Source organism: Triplophysa rosa, linkage group LG20 (genome assembly GCF_024868665.1).
Source record: "Triplophysa rosa linkage group LG20, Trosa_1v2, whole genome shotgun sequence".
NCBI lineage: Eukaryota > Metazoa > Chordata > Actinopteri > Cypriniformes > Nemacheilidae > Triplophysa > Triplophysa rosa.
In genome coordinates this window covers 939828-958792 of record NC_079909.1, presented here as the reverse complement: position 1 = coordinate 958792, position 18965 = coordinate 939828, and the positions used below count along the sequence as shown (strand labels likewise).

At 42.0% G+C, this 18965-nt stretch overlaps 1 protein-coding gene and 1 pseudogene across 1 annotated transcript in view; one reads left to right on the top strand and one right to left on the bottom strand.

The window, feature by feature from the left end:
- The first annotated feature begins 1820 nt into the window (after positions 1–1820).
- LOC130571283 (uncharacterized protein K02A2.6-like) lies at positions 1821–5209 on the top strand (annotated as a pseudogene).
- Positions 5210–17793: 12584 nt separating this feature from the next.
- The window catches only part of tegt (testis enhanced gene transcript (BAX inhibitor 1)), a 30398-nt gene continuing 29226 nt past the window's right edge, over positions 17794–18965 (bottom strand). The window contains exons 9-10 of the mRNA XM_057361813.1: positions 18398–18473; positions 17794–18314 (exon numbers count right to left, since the gene is read on the bottom strand). Coding sequence (XP_057217796.1) covers positions 18291–18314; positions 18398–18473 — 100 coding nt within the window. The 3' untranslated portion in view covers positions 17794–18290. The remainder of the gene's footprint in view (positions 18315–18397; positions 18474–18965) is intronic.

The window sequence follows — 18965 nt, the reverse complement described above, 5'->3', positions numbered from 1 at the left end:
GCTGGCTGGTGGCTTGCTTGCGCTGCTGAGGTGGCTTGAGGTGGCCTGCTGCTGCTACCTGACGATCGTAGGCTCTTTCTCGTGAGCAGGGGTTTGAACTGGACATGTTGTGGTCGAATGTCATCTTGTGTAGCCGGAATATGATACTGAAAAGTCTGGGGATTGTTCGCTTCTGTCTGGGGACTGCCCGAGAGCCCATATGACCTGCAGGTATGCGACGATGTTTAGTTTCGTATGGCGAGTTTGTGAGCGTATATATGTCTCTGACACCTCAGTGAACGCACAAGGTCTGTTTGCAAAGGTTAAAACAATAGTTGCAAGTTTACATCGATAGTGATAAAGTCTTGTGTAGGTGATACCTGTGCTTGAAGAAGGAGTTATTCCAGTGTGTGCATGATGCTTAGCTTTATGTGCGAGCAGGGAGACGCTGAGAGTGAGCAAGTTACCGTATGATACGGAAAAAAGTTTTAGTTAACCAACAATCCCTTTCGGAAGTGCCGATTATGTTACTAATCTCTGGAATTTTACGTTGTTTGACTGTCGTTCGTTGAACAGCACGGGCGCCGAGGAGGTGCACCCGTGCTGGCCATCGATACACCATTCTTGAGTGCAGCAGTGGCAACGGCATGACAGTGGATAGCGCAAAATGTAATTTCAAGTAAAAAGATTGTACTCACCCAGCTTCTTGCGCAACAGCGAGTTCGGCGGTTCAAACACTAGTAAAGTCCGTTTTTTACATCGTACATTGTGAGGTAACTGAAATGAGTCATAGAATTTGGGGTTGATTAGAGTGACTGCATGGAACGACAGAATGAATTGTTTCACCCAAGATGATTGTTTTTCTTTGCAGAAGATGGGTGTACAGCCATTGTAACGTTAACATGTTGGCATTAGCGTATCGTTATTGGATTGGGTCGAAATACGGTGATCTTGCGAGCCTGACTAGCATATGTTTACTTGTGCCGGCGTCTGAACACTCGTGTCCCATTAGCAGTGAGCTAGCAGCGAGCCAGCGTTAGCAGCGAGCCGGCGTTTAGCAACGAGCTAGCATACTGGCAGCAATTGCATCTGGGAACGAACGAGGTGACGTGCGCGACGTAAACCAGCGGGGATACGGAATCACTTCCCGAAACTGCGAGGAAGAGGTAAGTGGAAATGTTGCTTACGGATTGAGCCTGCTGCTCGGCTGCAGCGCTTTTAAAATCCGTAGGATCCCTTGAATACCTTACGTCCTTCCTGAGTTAATGAAATCCTTTTAGAGTTTGGTTTTCGTTTGGGAATATTTATTGAAAAGCAAAAAGAACCGTGTATTGCAAACAAGCTGCTGTTTTGCGCGTGCGTCTATGAGCAATGCTGTTGTGAAACGTCCAAGACATGATTACTACTTGAAAAGATCCTCGGACATAGCATCGAACGAAACTTATCGATGCTGATCTGAAGAGATGAAGCAGGTAAGATGGTTTCCCTATTTATAAGAGTGCTTGCTTGAGCTGATAGGGTAGACGCGGTGATTACTGATGGTAGACCAGCCTGGCTGATTATATGCTCCGTCTCCTCCCGAACTTTGTTAATTAAACATCATTTGTTATCGCAGAAAGATTCAGGTTTCACAACCGCAGTCAGCACGAGTCAGAGACAGTAGTACAGTATGTTGCAATTCTGAAAAAGCTGAGTGAACATTGTGAATTCGGTACGCATTTGCAAGATGCGTTACGCGATCGTTTTGTGTGTGGGCTTAAAACGGAGTCTACGCAAAAAAGGCTACTGACTGAAGCAGCACTCACGTTTAAAAAGGCAGTAGAGATAGCAGTGTCAATGGAAACGGCTACGAGAGAATCTCAACACTTAAGCAGCTCATTGAAAGTGCATGCGCTGTCCTTGCAAGAAAAAGGATGAAATAAGTGCTACCGTTGTGGAAAGACGAACCATAACGAGAAAGACTGTTATTTCAAGGAGCAACAGTGTCACAACTGTGGTAAAAAAGGCCACATTTCCAGAGTCTGTAGGATAAAAGGGAAAGCCATGACAGAAGGGAAACAAACCAAGTCAAAAAGGGTGAAAAATGTCCAACAGAAAAGAAAAGTGCATCAGATGGATGTGAAAGACTCATCAAGTGATGACGCTATGGATACGGAGTTGCCACTGTACGCAATGACAAAAAAAGAGGAATTGTCACACATTTGTCTTAAACCAAAAGTAGAGGGAGAAATCTTGGAAATGGAATTAGACACAGGAGCAGCTGTCTCTTTAATTTCAAGAACACTGTACAATGCACAACTAGCTCACAAACCGCTGAGTACAACGGATGTAATCCTGAGAACATATACCGGAGAAGTGGTGTCACCGGTAGGGGTCATCGTAGTCAAAGTGAAGATGAACAAACAGAAAGCGAAACTACGACTGTATGTAGTAGAAGGAAATGCTCCACCATTGTTTGGCAGAGAGTGGCTTAAGAAAATCAAGTTGAACTGGCGGGAAATCAAGAGTGTGAAAAAGGACGCTCTAGAGACAGTGCTACGATAACACAAAAATGTCTTTCGAAAAGGATTGGGGGTGTGAAAAGGTATTGAAGCCACAGTGTTACTCAAGTCTCAGTCACAACCGAGATTTTGTCAAGTACGTAATGTTCCCTATGCTTTAAAACCTAAAGTCGAGACCGAAATAAAGAGGTTAGTGGAGCTTGGGGTCATTTCACCTGTAACTTGCAGCGATTGGGCCACGCCGATAGTGCCCGTTGTTAAAAGGAACGGAGACTTAAGGATTTGTGGAGATTTTAAGGTGACGGTAAACCCTAACCTTTGTGTAGAGCGCTACCCGATTCCACTAATTGAGGATTTATTCGCATCATTAGCTGGGGGTCAACGTTTTACTAAACTGGATCTCTCTAATGCATATCTACAGGTCCCTGTAGCGGAAAGTTCGCGTAGGTGTCTCACAATCACCACATCAAAAGGACTGTTTTGTTATAACCGATTACCGTTTGGGATTGCTTCGGCCCCTGCAATTTTTCAGAGGGCAATGGACCAAATATTGCAAGGCCTCCCTAACGTGCATTGTTATCTAGACGATATACTTGTGACCGGGTCAGATGATGAGCAACATCTCAAAAACGTGGACACAGTACTGAGTCGTCTGAACGAATTTGGGCTTACGGTCCAGCGCGAAAAGTGTGAATTCTTTAAAGATTCGCTGGAGTACTTGGGACATATCATTGATGCGCATGGTCTTCATAAGTCACCGGAAAAGGTCAGTGCAATCGTGGACGCACCTGTTCCAAAGGACATTACACAGTTACGTTCATTTCTGGGACTCTTGAATTACTACAGTCGTTTCATCCCAAATTTAGCATCGATGTTAGCTCCTCTCAATGCTTTGGCGTGCAAGGGAAAACAGTGGAAGTGGACGGATGAGTGTGAAGATACATTCAAAACAGCAAAAAGGTTGTTATTGTCACAGAGTGTTTTGACACACTACAACCCACAGTTACCGTTACGTCTTGCTTGTGATGCATCACCATACGGTGTTGGTGCTGTCATCTCACACGTTCTTCCGGATGGACAAGAAAAGCCAATTGCTTTTGCTTCAAGAACTTTGAGTAAAGCTGAGCAAAATTATGCCCAAATTGAAAGAGAATCTCTTAGTATTGTTTTTGGAGTATGCAAATTCTACCAATATTTGTACGGTCGAAAGTTTACATTGTTTACAGACCACCGTCCTTTGACAACCATCTTCAGTCCAACGAAAGCCACTCCATCCATGGCTGCAGTGCGGTTGCAGCGCTGGGCTTTGTTGCTGGCAGCCTATGATTATGATATCCAGTACAAAGATGGTGCACACCACTGTAATGCAGATGGATTATCCAGGTTACCGTTGCCAGCTACACCTCAAGTAAAAAGGGACCCAGCGGAGGTATTTCAGGTAAAACAGCTGGAAGCTCTACCAGTTCTGTGTGCAGACGTTCGTAAAGAGACTAGGACAGATCCTATTTTGTCTCAAGTAATCGACGTGGTAGCAAATGGAAAATTTCCACGTGTAACGGATGCAAATAGTGTGTTTGCCCCCTATGTGTACAGGAAGGATGAACTGACTGTGCAGCAAGGTTGTCTCATGTGGGGTTGGAGAGTAATCATCCCTCCCAAGCTACGATCCAGGGTACTGGCTGAACTACACACTGGACATCCAGGTGTTGTAAGAATGAAGGAGGTTAGCCGTAGCTACGTCTGGTGGCCTGGTATCGACAATCAAATTGAACAGTTAACGAAAACCTGTCAGACTTGCCTGCAGACACAGAAAGCTCCTGGTTTCTCACCTTTACACCCATGGAAATGGCCAGAATCACATTGGCAACGCATACACGTGGACTATGCAGGTCCATTCGAAGGACACATGTACCTGGTGATAGTTGATGCTCACTCCAAATGGCCTGAGGTATGTGTGATGGATTCAACTTCTTCCACCAAAACCATTCAGGTGCTGAGAACACTGTTTAGTCGTTATGGACTTCCAGAAGTCTTGGTCAGCGATAACGGACCTCAGTTCACCTCCGAGGAGTTTCAGACATTTCTCAAGATCAACGTTGTGAAACACACACGTTCAGCACCCTTCCATCCAGCTACAAATGGCTTGGCGGAACGCATGGTACAGACAGTAAAGCGTGCACTACGTTGTTCAAAAGGATCGATGTCTATTCAAAAAAAAGGCTGGACACCTTTCTGTTGGCGTATCGAAACACACCACACGCCACAACAAAAGAATCCCCTGCCACCTTGTTTCTGCATCGTAGACTGCGCTCTCGCTTTGATTTGTTGAAGCCTAATGTCGCCTCTGTGGTTTCAAAAGCTCAAGACAAACTGTGCCAGTGACGTCACATTCATGCCAAAGAAAGAACATTTGAAAAAGGTGACAACGTAGTAGTTCGTGATTACTGACGGGGAAAGAAGTGGATGCCTGGTGTAGTGTTAGCAAAAACCGGTCCAGTGTCATATACTGTTGATGTGGGACTTTCTGTTCACTGGAGACGTCATGTTGAACAGATTTTGGCACATCAGGATGTTAGTGACAATGGAGATGAGACTGGTCCAGAGACTAGTGATGTGCCTGAGAGGAATATGTCAGATCGGTGTGAACACGCAATGTCTGGAGAGACATCTGATTCTATTCCAACAGGACTAGCACAATCTAAGGACTCAGCCACTAGCGTCACCGAGGTTGTGTTACACACTCCACACAAAGAGATTAAGCGTTATCCAGAACGTACTATTAAACCTCCTGTACGGTTTAGTCCTTAAAGTTTACTTTAAATGCTTTGAGCCTGTTCTGTTGTCTACATGTTGATAGTAATGTTGTTTACATTAATTTAAAAGGAAAGAATCCAACAAGGTTTAGTTTACAATTCTAATGTTTATTCACAGTTCAGTATTTTTGAATATTACAATAGGCATGACATGTAAGGGAATTATTCTATGGTGTTATGTGTTTACATATTGTCAAAGAGAAAAAAAAAGTGATTCATGTGTATTCATGTTTAAATGTATGTATACAATTACACTAAGGGGGGAGGAATATGTGATGTATGCATATATGTAGTGTATGTGCAGCGCACTAGAGGGCGCTCATTGTTCCTACTGTGCTTTTTGGTAAGGCTAGTAGTGAAGTAGAAAAAGACAGAAGCTTAAGTAAAGCAAAGTGAGTTAACAGCATCCGTCTCCGTGTTTCTTTATGTTATATAAAAAAGACTTAAGATATAACAATGAACACACACACACACACACACACACACACACACACACACACACAGCACTCGTGGGAGAACACCGCCACCCCAAACTCCGCCCTGCCTTCGGCGCTCAGCTCCTGTAACAAAATGGATGGAAATATGTTTGGTACAAGTTTCAATAAGGCTGCAGGCACTCTGCAATCCCTGTACACTGCAATGCAGTATAGCAAGCAGGCGCTCTCTTTGCTCACAACGCTGTACCTTCACACAAGAATATGAAACAATACAACAAACAAAAATAGAAACAATATAACAAACACAAATAAATTAAACATGCAACTACAGAAGCACCATCAGGGCTAGCCAATGTAGTAAGGCACAGCTGTTTAATTTGAGTAAAACAAAAGGAAAAACATGAAAACATTAGTGCCAAACCAAACAATATAAATGAAAAGAATAAATTCCAAACAAAACAAAGGGTAAAGCAGAATTAAAACTAAAATAAAGTACAGCAACAGCACCACCGGATAACTCCCACATAGCTCAGGAAATAATCGCTGGTAGAGATGCGACCAATCTGTCGGTAATGCAATTAATATTTAGACGAATTGGACAAAATTACAACATCCTTATACGAATTTAAAAGTACCCACCATCAAGGTAGAATCTTATCAACCCTAACCAAACAGGGAAACAACCAACAGATGGATACACTGGGCGGTTGCGGCCTGTTCAAACCGTCTGTAGGCGGAGTTCATTCAGGAGGACAGGGACCGTAAGATACAATCAATAAGTCTTAAATGAAATTAGCGTTAGCGGCTTATTATAAGTGGCTAACAGGGACGAGGTTTAACCCACGTACCGTACGCATCAGATTTCGTATCCCAGCCAATCGGGTAACCACACAAACGTGTAGAGGACAGCTCGTTCCGTTTGCTGGGAGACACAGCCAGCCCCAAAGTGTCCGTAATATTGACAACCACACAGGCTCGACTCAGCTCACTCAAGCTTCAGCCTGTAAACAACAAAACCCGTATAGTGTCACCACGAGCATAATCTTACATCAAAACACCACAAGGTTTTTCCTCACGTGCTGCTCTACCGGCCGACCGGATATGACACCGATGCCAAGGGGCGTGACTCATGACGCCAAACCACTTCACTACCGGCTCTATATCTACACCCCTCTGTCGCATGATAGGATGGTCAATAATCACAACCCCACCAATCACCACTACGAGGGAAGAACTATTGGTTCTATGACATTACTAAGGTTGCTCGATGAATCATAGTATACTCACTTGAAAAGAGAAACAGTTAGCACAAGACAAACTAGAGGCAAGATGATATTCCACAGTGTAAACAGAAAGCAAGCTAACACGCTATTGCTATGCTAACGGCGTTAAGTTAACTATCAATTTTGGTTTAGTATCTTCAAGTAAATAACAAGAACAGGGTTATTTAGATATCAGGATAAGTTAGCAACGACAATGATAAGTAACGATAATAAAATAATAAAATACACTAATATTAGAGCGAAGTGTAAGTGCAGGGATACAAACAAACCGCTGGCAGCGATGCAGACAGGAACCGTATTTCTCCAGTGGCTAGACATTTCAACAAGATGGGACATAGTATCAAACAATTGGAATGTATAGGTGTAGAATTCATAATATCACGTAGAGGTGGAAATACGAATAAAGAATTTTTGAAACGAGAAGCATTTTGGATTCATAAACTAAATTCTTTAACTCCTACCGGTATGAATGAAGAACTAGATATTACGGTCTTCCTTTAATGGTTCCTCTTTAATGATGAGGTAATTTTGATAAAGATTTTGATGTATAATGTGAAGTGTATCGATTATTTATGATGATGTAATTCAGATGTTCTAAATCGATGACCTCTTCATATAATTATTTAATTGTAAATTTTCTGTAACACATAATTGGGAATTATTTGTTTGTTTTTCCTTACTGCTTTATAGTTATGTTGTGGCAGAGTTTATTTATTTATTTTTTGTAATAACTTGTTTCTTCCTCTTTGTCATTATTGTTATTTTTTGAGATATAGTTTTGGGTTTTTTTCTTTTGGTTTGAATTTGGATGTGAGATGGTGTTGATTATGTTGAATTTGAGTGATGTATGAATTTAAGTCGTTATCGAATTATATTGTTAAGTGTTAAACAATTGGGATACACAGGTGTGGACAATGATGATAATGATGACATAAATTTAAATGTAGACGTGGTAACTAAATGGCTAAACACACTGTAGAAGGCATTAGCCGAAACGTTTGTGTTATCTTGCCTCCCATCATGGAATAAAAGTAATTAATATAATACTTCTTTTTGAGTGTGAATCACTGTGTATAAGTAACATTTAAAATATAGACATTTGAAAAATAACTTTTTAATATGAAACAGAAAGCACCAGTAGGTGGCGACAGGTCACTGAACTCTGAACTCTCTTTATACTTTTTATATAAGGTAATATAACGAGATAACAACCAGCTACTTATTGATATGGTGTTTACATGCTACGTGACCTTATAACAATATTTCCATATTACAAAACTTGGACCGAGTTTTCGGCACTATACACGATTTACGATAAATAAACAATTATTTTTTATTAATTAGTGTTTGTGTAATAAAATAAAAAGTAAAAATGTAAATTAATAAAAAATAATACAAAAAAATAATAAAATGTTTTAAAAAATAAACCCAGAAGTGCTTCTGGCCCAGGCAGCGTTGTTGTTTACGTCTTTGAGGCGGCAAGCGTGAGCCCAGCGGACATTCTGTGGACACATCGCCTCTGATTTGTTCTGTGGTCAAGTACTCTTTTAATCTATTTTATTTTAATTTTAAAATGCATTACACCCATAAAAGAACCATTGACAAGCAGAGGTATTAAGAAAATCTTGAATTACTGAAAAAGGACACATAGTTTGAGGAAACAGTTCTTTACCTCAGGCATGACAATTTTAACTGCATAACGGACACTTAAAACCCAATCAATTATCATTAAATGGACGGGCTGTATTTTCCAGTAAATCTTCAACAATTATTACCGTTAATGTAACATTAGTATCTGTGGGACCTCATTTGTACGTTTGCGCTAATGGACGGAAGCAAATCCCCGGGGGCACCATACCGTACACCAGTGGTTCTCAACTCTGGCCCGCGAGATCCATTTTCCTGCCGAGTTTAGCCCCAACTCTGATAAAACATCTGAAGAAGCTAATCAGCGACTTCATAAACAGACTCGCTCAACTTGAATTAGCTCAACTAATTTACTTGTTTGTTTACTTTATTTTGACAGTTTTAATCATAATGGAGTGCGCGTCCCGTCCCGTCCCGTCACCTCAACTCAACTATATTTATATAGCGCTTTTTACAATTTTCATTGTTACAAAGCAGCTGTACATGAGACATATTGACTATAAGCAAAACAATTAAAGTTGTACCTGTAAAAACAAGAAAAAGGTGAAAACACAGAAGACAGACATACCCACATACAAAACACTCCACACACACAATATGCACACGTACTAACACACATAGACATACACACACAAACGGACGCACAGACATACGGACGCGTGTGCACACACACACAGACACGCACGCACAGTGAAAGCAAACATTTAAGATAAAGGAGAGAGAAGCACAGGTCAAATATAACAGACTATAAATTCTTATATGAATTCCTATCCCGGCCAGACAAATAGTGCAAAAGAACAGTATGCAAACGGTGGTGAGGAAAAAAAACCACAGGAGAACCCAGGCCCAACCAGGGGATTCCAGTTCCCCTATGGCAAAAGCTGCTGCCTCTGCACAAGCTCCAGAGAGCTTGCACAACAAGGCTAAATAAAAATAAATAAATTTACTAATAAGGTAAATTATAGTTTTAAGATTATCATTAATAATCTAATAGCATTTGAAATGTTGTAGTGAAAACGTATCAAGTCACAGCGTCCTTCTTTATCCAGCTCTGTCATCTCAGCTCTTGTCAGGTCGCCGCTTTCCATTCTCCGCTCTACCATCAGGTCTGGCCATGAACTGCATCCTGCTCACTGTGGTAACCTTGGAACAATGAGACAAGACTGGCTGAGTAGAGTACTGTTCTGCACTCTTTGATGCAACAAGTACATCAGTTGTGTTCCTGGTTCCGGTTTATCTAACTAATGCAGCCTAAACCTGTTAACATAAACCCCCATAAAACATTAGTCCTCTGTTGGCATAAGTAGAACAGTCTCTGATATAGGTCTGAGGAATGTTTTGATTATCCCATCTCTCGCAACTCTTAGTTCAACTGTTCTCACTTTTCCATCACTGCTGGTGAAAATCTTAGTTACTAGAGCCATGGGACATTCATTGCGCTTGACTTGAGCATCCTTAAGAAGGACCACATCGCCCTCTCTTAGGTATCTCCGTTCCTCTTGCCATTTACTACGACTTTGAAGCGTTGCGAGGTATTCTCGCCTCCATCTGCTCCAGAAAGTGTTATCAAGGTGCTGCACCCGTCTCCATTGCTGTCTGTGGAGATTGGTTTCCTTGAAGTCGCCTTGAGGTGTGAATGATCCTTTTGAGTTAGAAGCATATTTGGAGTCAACAAGAAAGGTGAGTCTGGGTCTGTAGAAATAGGAACAAGTGGTCTTGAATTGACAATTCCTGTAACCTCTGCCATCAGAGTGGACAACACTTCGTGTGTCAAGCAGGAAGGATTGATCTGCTGGAGCATGGAATCCAGTATGCGCCTGGAGACTCCAATCATTCGCTCCCAGGCTCCTCCCATGTTGGATGCATGAGGTGGATTGAAGACCCATGAACAACCTTCACCACCCAGGTACCTCCTCACATTAGGCTGTTGAGAATCGGTTAACACAATCTCCAGCTCCTTGCAGGCTCCTATGAAATTGGTCCCACAGTCTGAACGAATTTGCTTTGCGGGCCCTCGCAGAGCAAATAACCTTCTCAAGGCATTTATAAAGGTGGATTAATCCATGCAATCAATCAGCTCGATGTGTATGGCACGAGTACTCATACAAGTGAAAAGAACAACCCATCTTTTGTTCTGTGCTTGGCCTCCTCTTGTGCGTCTCGCAACGACTGTCCAAGGTCCGAAAACATCAAGCCCAACATATGTAAAAGGGGGCTCAGTACTCAGGCGATCGCTGGGTAAGTCCGCCATCTTCTGCTCAGCTGTTTTTCCACGAAGCTTGTTGCATATAACACACTTGTACAGAATGCTGTTAATGAGCTTCTTGACTCCGACAATCCAGTACCCTTCGTTGCGGATAGAGGATTCAGTGAACACACGACCCTGATGCTTGACTCGTTCATGGTAATGCTTCACCAGTAGTTTTGCAGTGTAACTGCATCCTGGAATGATCAAAGGAAACTTCTCTTTGAGATCCAGAATTGCATTCTTAAGTCGACCTCCTATCCTAAGAAGGCCACTACCATCTAACATACAGGTTCAGTTTTCTCAGGACACTGCCTCCCAGAATGTCGTTTCCTTTGGCAATGCAGGTAAGTTCCTCTTGGTAAGCTCTCTTTTGCACGCTCTTGATTACAACTTCCTCTGCTTGTAACAACTCTTCCATGGTACGAGGCTTAGCACAATAGTGCCATGATCTGCAGGTTTTCTCTCTATCATCAGATGACTTGTAAGTCCGGGCGACGTGTATGTGAGAAGCTATGGCTCTGACTAACGACCTCCAAGAAGAGAATCACTCGAAACGTCGACATTCAAGATGAGAATCATCAGTAGATAGGACAGTGACAAGAGGACGAACTTCTGCGTCCACTTCTGGTCCGATGAGGTTGAATTTTTTCTCTTCAAGTGGTGGATTCTGATCCACTTGCCTCAGGAAGGTAGGTCCTGTAAGCCAGGTAGCCATGTTCAACAGTGCTGCTGAAACGGATCTAGTGGCATGGTATGCTGGGTTATGCTTTGTAGAGACGTAGTGCCATTGTTCAGGGCTTGACACTTTGCGGATACGCTGCACTCTGTTTGCTACATATATGTAGAAGCCCCTTGTTTGGTTATAGATGTATCCTAGGACAACTCTGTTATCTGTATAAAACTTCACAGCATCCAAAGGGAAGTCCAGCTCATTCATGATTGTCTCTGTTAGCTCTGCAGCTAGAACCGCAGCTCCTAACTCCAACCTGGGAATTGTATGAGCAGCTTGTGGAGCCAACTTCGCTTTCCCTAGGACAAACCCAGTGTGACACAATCCTTCTTCATTGATTACACAAAGATATGCCACTGCTGCTATCGCTCTGACAGAAGCATCCGAGAAAATGTGAAGTTCCTTTCTCAGAGCTGTAGATAAGGTAGTATGGACGTATTCCATGTTTCTTCCTTTTCTTCTTGGAGAGGAGAGTCCCAGTCAAGAGCCTCGCCTGAAAGTTCCCGTAACAAGAATTTCCCTTCAATGATGATAGGGGCAACGAAACCAAGTGGGTCGAAGAGGCTGTTGACAGTAGTGAGTATTCCTCTAAGAGTAAAGGGTTTCTTGATATCGTTAGCATAAAAGGTGAATATGTCTCTCTTCACATCCCAGCTAAGTCCGAGACTACGTTGGATGGGCGTAGGGTCAGCCTCCAAGTTGAGATCCTTGAGTCCCTTAGCATGATCGTCAATCGGGAAGGCGTCCATTACTTCCTTGCTATTAGAAGCAAACTTGTGCAGTCTCAAATTCGAAGTAGCTAGCATCTCCTTCGTACGTGTCAACAGGTCGATTGCTTCCGCTGCTGTAGACGTTGACAAGAGTCCATCATCGACATAGAACTCTCTCTCTACGAAGTGCTTGGCGTCTGGTCCACACTCCTCTTCACCGTAAGCCGCTGCTTGTCGGAGACCACGAATGGCTACAGCAGGAGATGGACTATTTCCGAACACGTGTACCTTCATGCGGTATTCGATGATCTCTTGGCTGGTGTCATTTTCCTTGAACCAGAGGAAACGAAGGAAATCTCTTGGCTGGTGTCATTTTCCTTGAACCAGAGGAAACGAAGGAAATCTCTATCTTCCTTTTTCACGATGAAGTTGTGAAACATCTGTTCGATGTCTGCAGTTACCGCCACCAACTCCTTTCTGAAACGCAGCAAGACTCCCAAGAGGCTATTATTTAAGTCTGGACCAGAGAGAAGAACATCGTTCAAAGAGATACCATGCTTTTTTGCGCTGGAGTCAAAGATGACTCTGATCTGGCCAGGCTTCTGTGGGTGGTACACTCCAAAGGTAGGTAAATACCAGCATTCCTGACCTTGTCGAAGAGGAGGGGCTACCTCAGCATGATCATGATCAAAGATGTTTTGCATGAAGGTAACGAAATGCGACTTCATCTCAGGTTTTTTCTCCAGTGTGCGCAGAATTGAAGATAGGCGTGTTAATGCCTGGTCTCGATTATTAGGGAGTCGCTGCACTGCTTCGGGAGTCGGTATTTTGGCTCTGTCTTCCGGCATATTGTTGCGCTCAATCAAAGTTGGCAATTTCACCTTTGTTGCTCCATCTAAAGATTCTATGACTAACCCTGTGGCTCTCCTTCCTTCCGTCTCTGTCACACCTGCGCAGGTACGTAGGGTGTATGTAGAGCTTTCTCCTTTGACATGCTGCAAGTCGAAGAATTTGGTTCTAGCAAGCGATCTATTGCTCTGGTCGTCCAGAATCACATACAGCTTGACCACTTCTTGAGGACGACCTTCTGGGTAAACTTTGGCTAAGCAGATCTTAGAGCAGGACCGTGCGATTGTGCCATAACCACAGACCTCCATGCATTTAGAAGTGACGGCCGATTGAGGCGTGTCTATCTCTCCCTCCCCGCCATGCTCAAATAGATTTGAAGACGGCGGTCCTGGGTGAAGCGCTGCAACATGAGCATCACTGCCACATTCTTTACACTTGATAGCTGCCTTGCAGTCCCTGGCCAGATGAGTGGTAGTAGCACAGCGCCTGTAACAGACTCATTTTTCCCTTAAGAAAGTCCTGCGCTCATCCAAGGATTTGTTCCTAAACCCTCTGCAACGTTTGAGAGGGTGGGGCTTCTTATGAATAGGACAGGCTTTATCCACATCATCCCACTCGCGGTTTGAGCTGCTTGTCTGACTCATGGCGTTTGACGACACCTCCGTCTCGAGGGTGTAGACAGGGCTTCTCATTTGCCTGTTAACCGGCTGTTCCAGTTTCGACACAGTATTGATTCCCGTAGACAGAGTAAAACTCGGATTGTTGCGTGCTTGAGCTTCTTTGCAGACAAAATTACAGAAGAATGAGAATGGAGGGAAGGCGACTTGATGTACTATCTTATACTGTGAGCCTTGAGTCATCCACTTTTCTTGAAGACTGTAAGGTAACTTATCTACTATGGGAGCTACTCCTCGCGCTGTGTCAAGATAAGTAAGTCCATGTAAGTAGCCTTCGTTTTTCGCAGACTCCACTTCTTCCAGAAGATCTCCGAGCTCTCGAAGCTTTTTGGTGTCCTTGCTGCTGATCCTTGGAAAGCCGTTGATCTTGTCGAAGAGCGCTTTCTCGATAATTTCCGGTGAACCGTAACAATCCTCCAAGCTCTCCCAAGCCTTCTGCAAACCTATATCTGGATTACCTGTATGCACAGCTCTGATCCTCCGCACATAATGTGAAGACTGTTCCCCTAACCATTTAGAAAGAAGGTCTAACTGTTCAGTGGCTGACTAATGCAAACCCTCGATGGCGTTAGCAAAAGATGACCTCCACGCCCAATAATTCTCAGGACGATCATCAAACTTGGAAAGACCTGATTTAACGAGCTCTCTGCGCGCTAAGTACCTGGCGATCTCACTCACATTAGCGTCGTTGTGAAACGATGGTTGAGGTATTGTCTTACATGGTGAAGAAGTGAACGGTGGTGCTTGGAATTTATGGCTAGTAGTTCGCACTGATCTCTGAGGCTGCTGCAAAGTACTCTTCGTATCAGGTTTATCGTAAGAATCTCTGCCATCCCATGCAGTAAAGTGATGCTGTCTTGGAGGAGTTTCAGACTTCAGTACGTCGACAATGGGCTCTAGAGGTGACTGGTATAGTTTGTCTCCAACAGGTGGTGATAACTCCACTTGAGGCTGACTCATGACGTAGTCGCGAGTGCGATCAGAAACCTCTCTCACATCAGAAATCCTTTCTCCGAGCTCACTTTCTGCTGCTGCTTCCAGTACCTTTGCCTCAGCGAGGGCTGCTGCCACCTCACTCTCATTCTTTAGCACAGATAGCGATGCCGCCATGCGAGCCTCCGTCACTTTCAATTGAGCCTTTTCAATCAAGATCTCAGATTCCTTTTTAAGATATTCAGCCTTAGCCCTTGCAGCTTCCAACTTAGCACGAGCCTTGGTAGCAGCGATGCTAGCTGATGAGCTTCTAGATCTATTAGTCGAAGCAGAGGCTATAGATCTAGAAATGTAAAGAGAAGATACAGAGCTTCTCTGCCAACCGCATGGAAAGAAACCGGAACTCTGCGGTTACTTCCTAGTTAACCTCTAACCCGAGAGTCACATGACTTAAACAGCCACTTACAAATTAGCTCACAGTTATCGATGTACTTTGTAGTTACACCAAACTGCCATAAGGTGGTGCTAAAAAATAATAAACAAATCTTTGACATGACAGTGTGTCTGCCTCCTGGACAGTGCAGGGAAGACTATTCCAAAGTTAAGGCGCTAGATAGGAAAAGGATCTACCACCTGCACTTGATTTTAAAATTCTAGGTATTACCAACTGACAGGACGCCTGAGAGCGTAATGCACGTGAAGGACTGTAATACAAAAGGAGTTCATTCAAGTACTGAGGAGCTAAACCATGCAGGGCTTTATAGGTAATAAGCAAGATTTTACGTATGGCAGTTTTCGGTCCAATAAGTAACACTTCTGTTTGGTCCGAGTTCAGTAATAAAAAGTTGTTACTCATCCAGTTTTTTATATCGACTATGCATTCCATTATTCGATGGAACTGCTGTGTTTCATGAGGCTTCGAGGAAATATAAAGTTGAGTATCATCAGCATAACAGTGAAAGCTAACTCCGTGTCACTTTATTATATCTCCTAGTGGTAGCATGTATAATGCGAAGAGCAGACGCCCTAAGACTGAGCCCTGTGGTACACCGTACTCGACTTGCGATTTGCGTGACACCTCATTGTTTATTGCTACAAATTGAAAATGGTCAAATAAATAAGATTTAAACCATTTCAAAGCTATTCCCTTAAATCTACCTCAGTTGGTGATATGATTTGACTAAAACCGCCCAAATGTATACGCAAGTAAGGTGGGCGTACCTGTCCAAAGTATAATTGCTTTGGAACCTGATGTTCCGAATATGGTAAGAGGCGTTACATTTCTGTCACACGCTTGCAGTATTTGACCAATCACTACCCACTGGTAAACTGGCCAACCATAGCACATCTCGCTTTTCAGAGCGATGAGCTTTGTAAAAATTCTCCGTGTTTCAGAGAGGCGAGGCAAAGAGGAGATACAAACATACAGTGGAAAACACAGCGTTTTTTAACTTAAATCGTGTATACACATTGCATTACATCTTAAACAAATGAGAATATTCGTTTTAGCTGTTTCATATGACCCCTTTTACCTGTAAAGTCTGAAGGAGACTAACAGGGAATCATAGCAGCACTGTTTGGATTAAACAACTACAGAGTTCAAATACTGCAGTGTTTCATGCGTGAGAGAGCACGGACCTGACCAACACACGCAACACCTTTTTATTACTATGTTTGGATCACTATGTTGTGTCTTTTTTTATTGACAAATGTATATCAATGTAAATGCAACTTTGTCAAAAACTACAGAAAAGTGTAGTTATAGGGGCGGTTTCCCAGACAGGGTTTAAACCTAGTCTCAGACTAATTTAAATGTGAGAGATGCCTTGATCGAAAACAACTTGCACTGACATACTGTATCTTAAAATATACCACTGTCATTGTTTTGTCTCAAGATGCACACAGTAATATTTTTTTTGTAAAGTATGTTTTTTAAAACAACTTAATTATCCTAATTTAACTAAGGCCTAGTCCTGGTTTAAGATAATCCTTGTCTGGGAAACCGCCTCTTAATGTTTAAGGATAAATGCCACACTATTTTGCACAGTTAATGTATTTATTTGGCATTAAATCTGCTCTTTCTGCACATTGCTATTTTAAAATACTCATACTTTTAAATAATTTGCAATGTGAATGAACGTATAATTAATTTAAAACCCACAGAGAACATTTAAAAATCATTGTATGGTGTAATTTTATTGTCGTTAAAATGTATGAAATATAATCTATGAAAGCGATGGACTGCTGCATGGTGCACACAACGGCTTTATTATTCAGCAGATGACTACATGTTTATAAAATATATTAGGAGTACTTATGCCAATTTAAGATCTGTCATAAAAACCCACATTTAAGCATGTTAACATCACAAACTGGATGTATTGTTTTTAATTAAGTGACCGCCCTAAAATAGAAATAATCTACCATGATCTCTGCATGTATGATCTCAGCTTTCCTGTGGCTCAGTGGTTAGAACATGGCGCTAGCAACGGCAAGGTCATGGGTTCGACATACTCCGATAGAAATGTATAGTACAATGCAACGCAAGTCGCTTTGGATAAAAGCGTCTGCCAAATGTGTAAATGTAAAATGTAGATACGCTGAACACTGTTACCGGAAATGACTGAGCTGCATCGAGGAGAACGCCGAAGACTACGTGCAAGTAGTCCATACATCTAGAAATGCTTATTTGAAATCAACATTTAGAATGGTCTCAATTTTTTCCACGGCTGTAGTTCATGAAGATTATATTTCTCTAAATGAGACTTCAGTTGTGCAGCATCTACCTCTAAGTATTTTAGCTAGAAAAACGATTTGTCTAAAGTTCCCAGGACTGTGTTATCTGGGGTTATGACAGAGCTGCCAGCTGGTGCTGCTAAACTCATTGATAGCTCGATTGAAATAAAATTACAATTCAGACATTGCATGCAAAAGATTATTTTACAGGATTATATCATATCAAAGACCAAAGTCAAATAAGGCAAAATGTAATCTGTGGCATAGTTTATTCACTCGATCATGAAGCACCGCATTGATGAATAAATTGTGTGATTTCAGAGCAATTAAACCTAAAAACTGGCACCTCTAATATGACATTGGCAACAAAGGAAGATCTAAAAAAAATAGTTTATTATTAGTAACAACCCAACTACACCAAACCCTTTAATTGAATGTACAGCAGTTTATCAAATACTTACTGTATATTACAAAGTGAAAAGCTTTTATTAGTACAACTGGGATTCATTTCTAAATTGTGCCTCAAATAGGGCGATACACTAAGCCAGTAAAGAAATTCATGTTCATGTAATTCTTTCAAAATCTACACTCAAACTTACACTCCACATATTCAAAGACCAGTTATAGTTTCCAAGTAAAATTAAGACCATGACAAATCACATAAAATGTAATCAATAAACAAAAGAAAACAGATTCACAACAAAGCTGCTGATGTGACTGCACTATACAGCTCATAGATGTTTATTGTTACTTCTTTTCCTTCTTCTTGTCCTACAAAAAAAATAAGAATCATAGAAATATAAAAACGTGAGTCATTCATTCAATGCAGGGACATGACAGTGTGCTCCACATACCTTTTCATTCAAGGCAAGGATTATAAGAAGTTTTCTGAAGATGGCCACAAAGTCCATGAAGAGATCCACACAATGCCTTGATAGGACACAAATAAGCAAAATTACAATGCCAGGACCAATGGAAGATTTTGGAAGGTTTTTTTTACTTCATTTAATTTAATTTGTATAATTTAAATGGTACAAAAACATATGATTATTGAGGGTATGCATGTGACGTCAGCACATACTGAAATCAAGAGAATCATGCCCACTGAGGAGCAGAAAGACTGAATGCAGCAGTGTTTACAGCTACTGTATGTTTTAAAGTACACATCACATGCTCTGATGAAAATTGCATGACTGAACCGTTTGTAATGCAACCTTGCCAAATAAAAGTGTTTACATCTGTTTGCATGCATGCCCAGTGTGTCTGAATGGTCATGTCACAGGGATTTTTAAAACGTCGTTTTCGTATGACAACGGCCTAATGTAATCACCTTATGACACAGGGTGATGTGGCTGCCGACATTGAAATCAGGTTCAAAATAAACATCAGGAAACCCAATTCGGTGCAAGATTTCAATGTCCA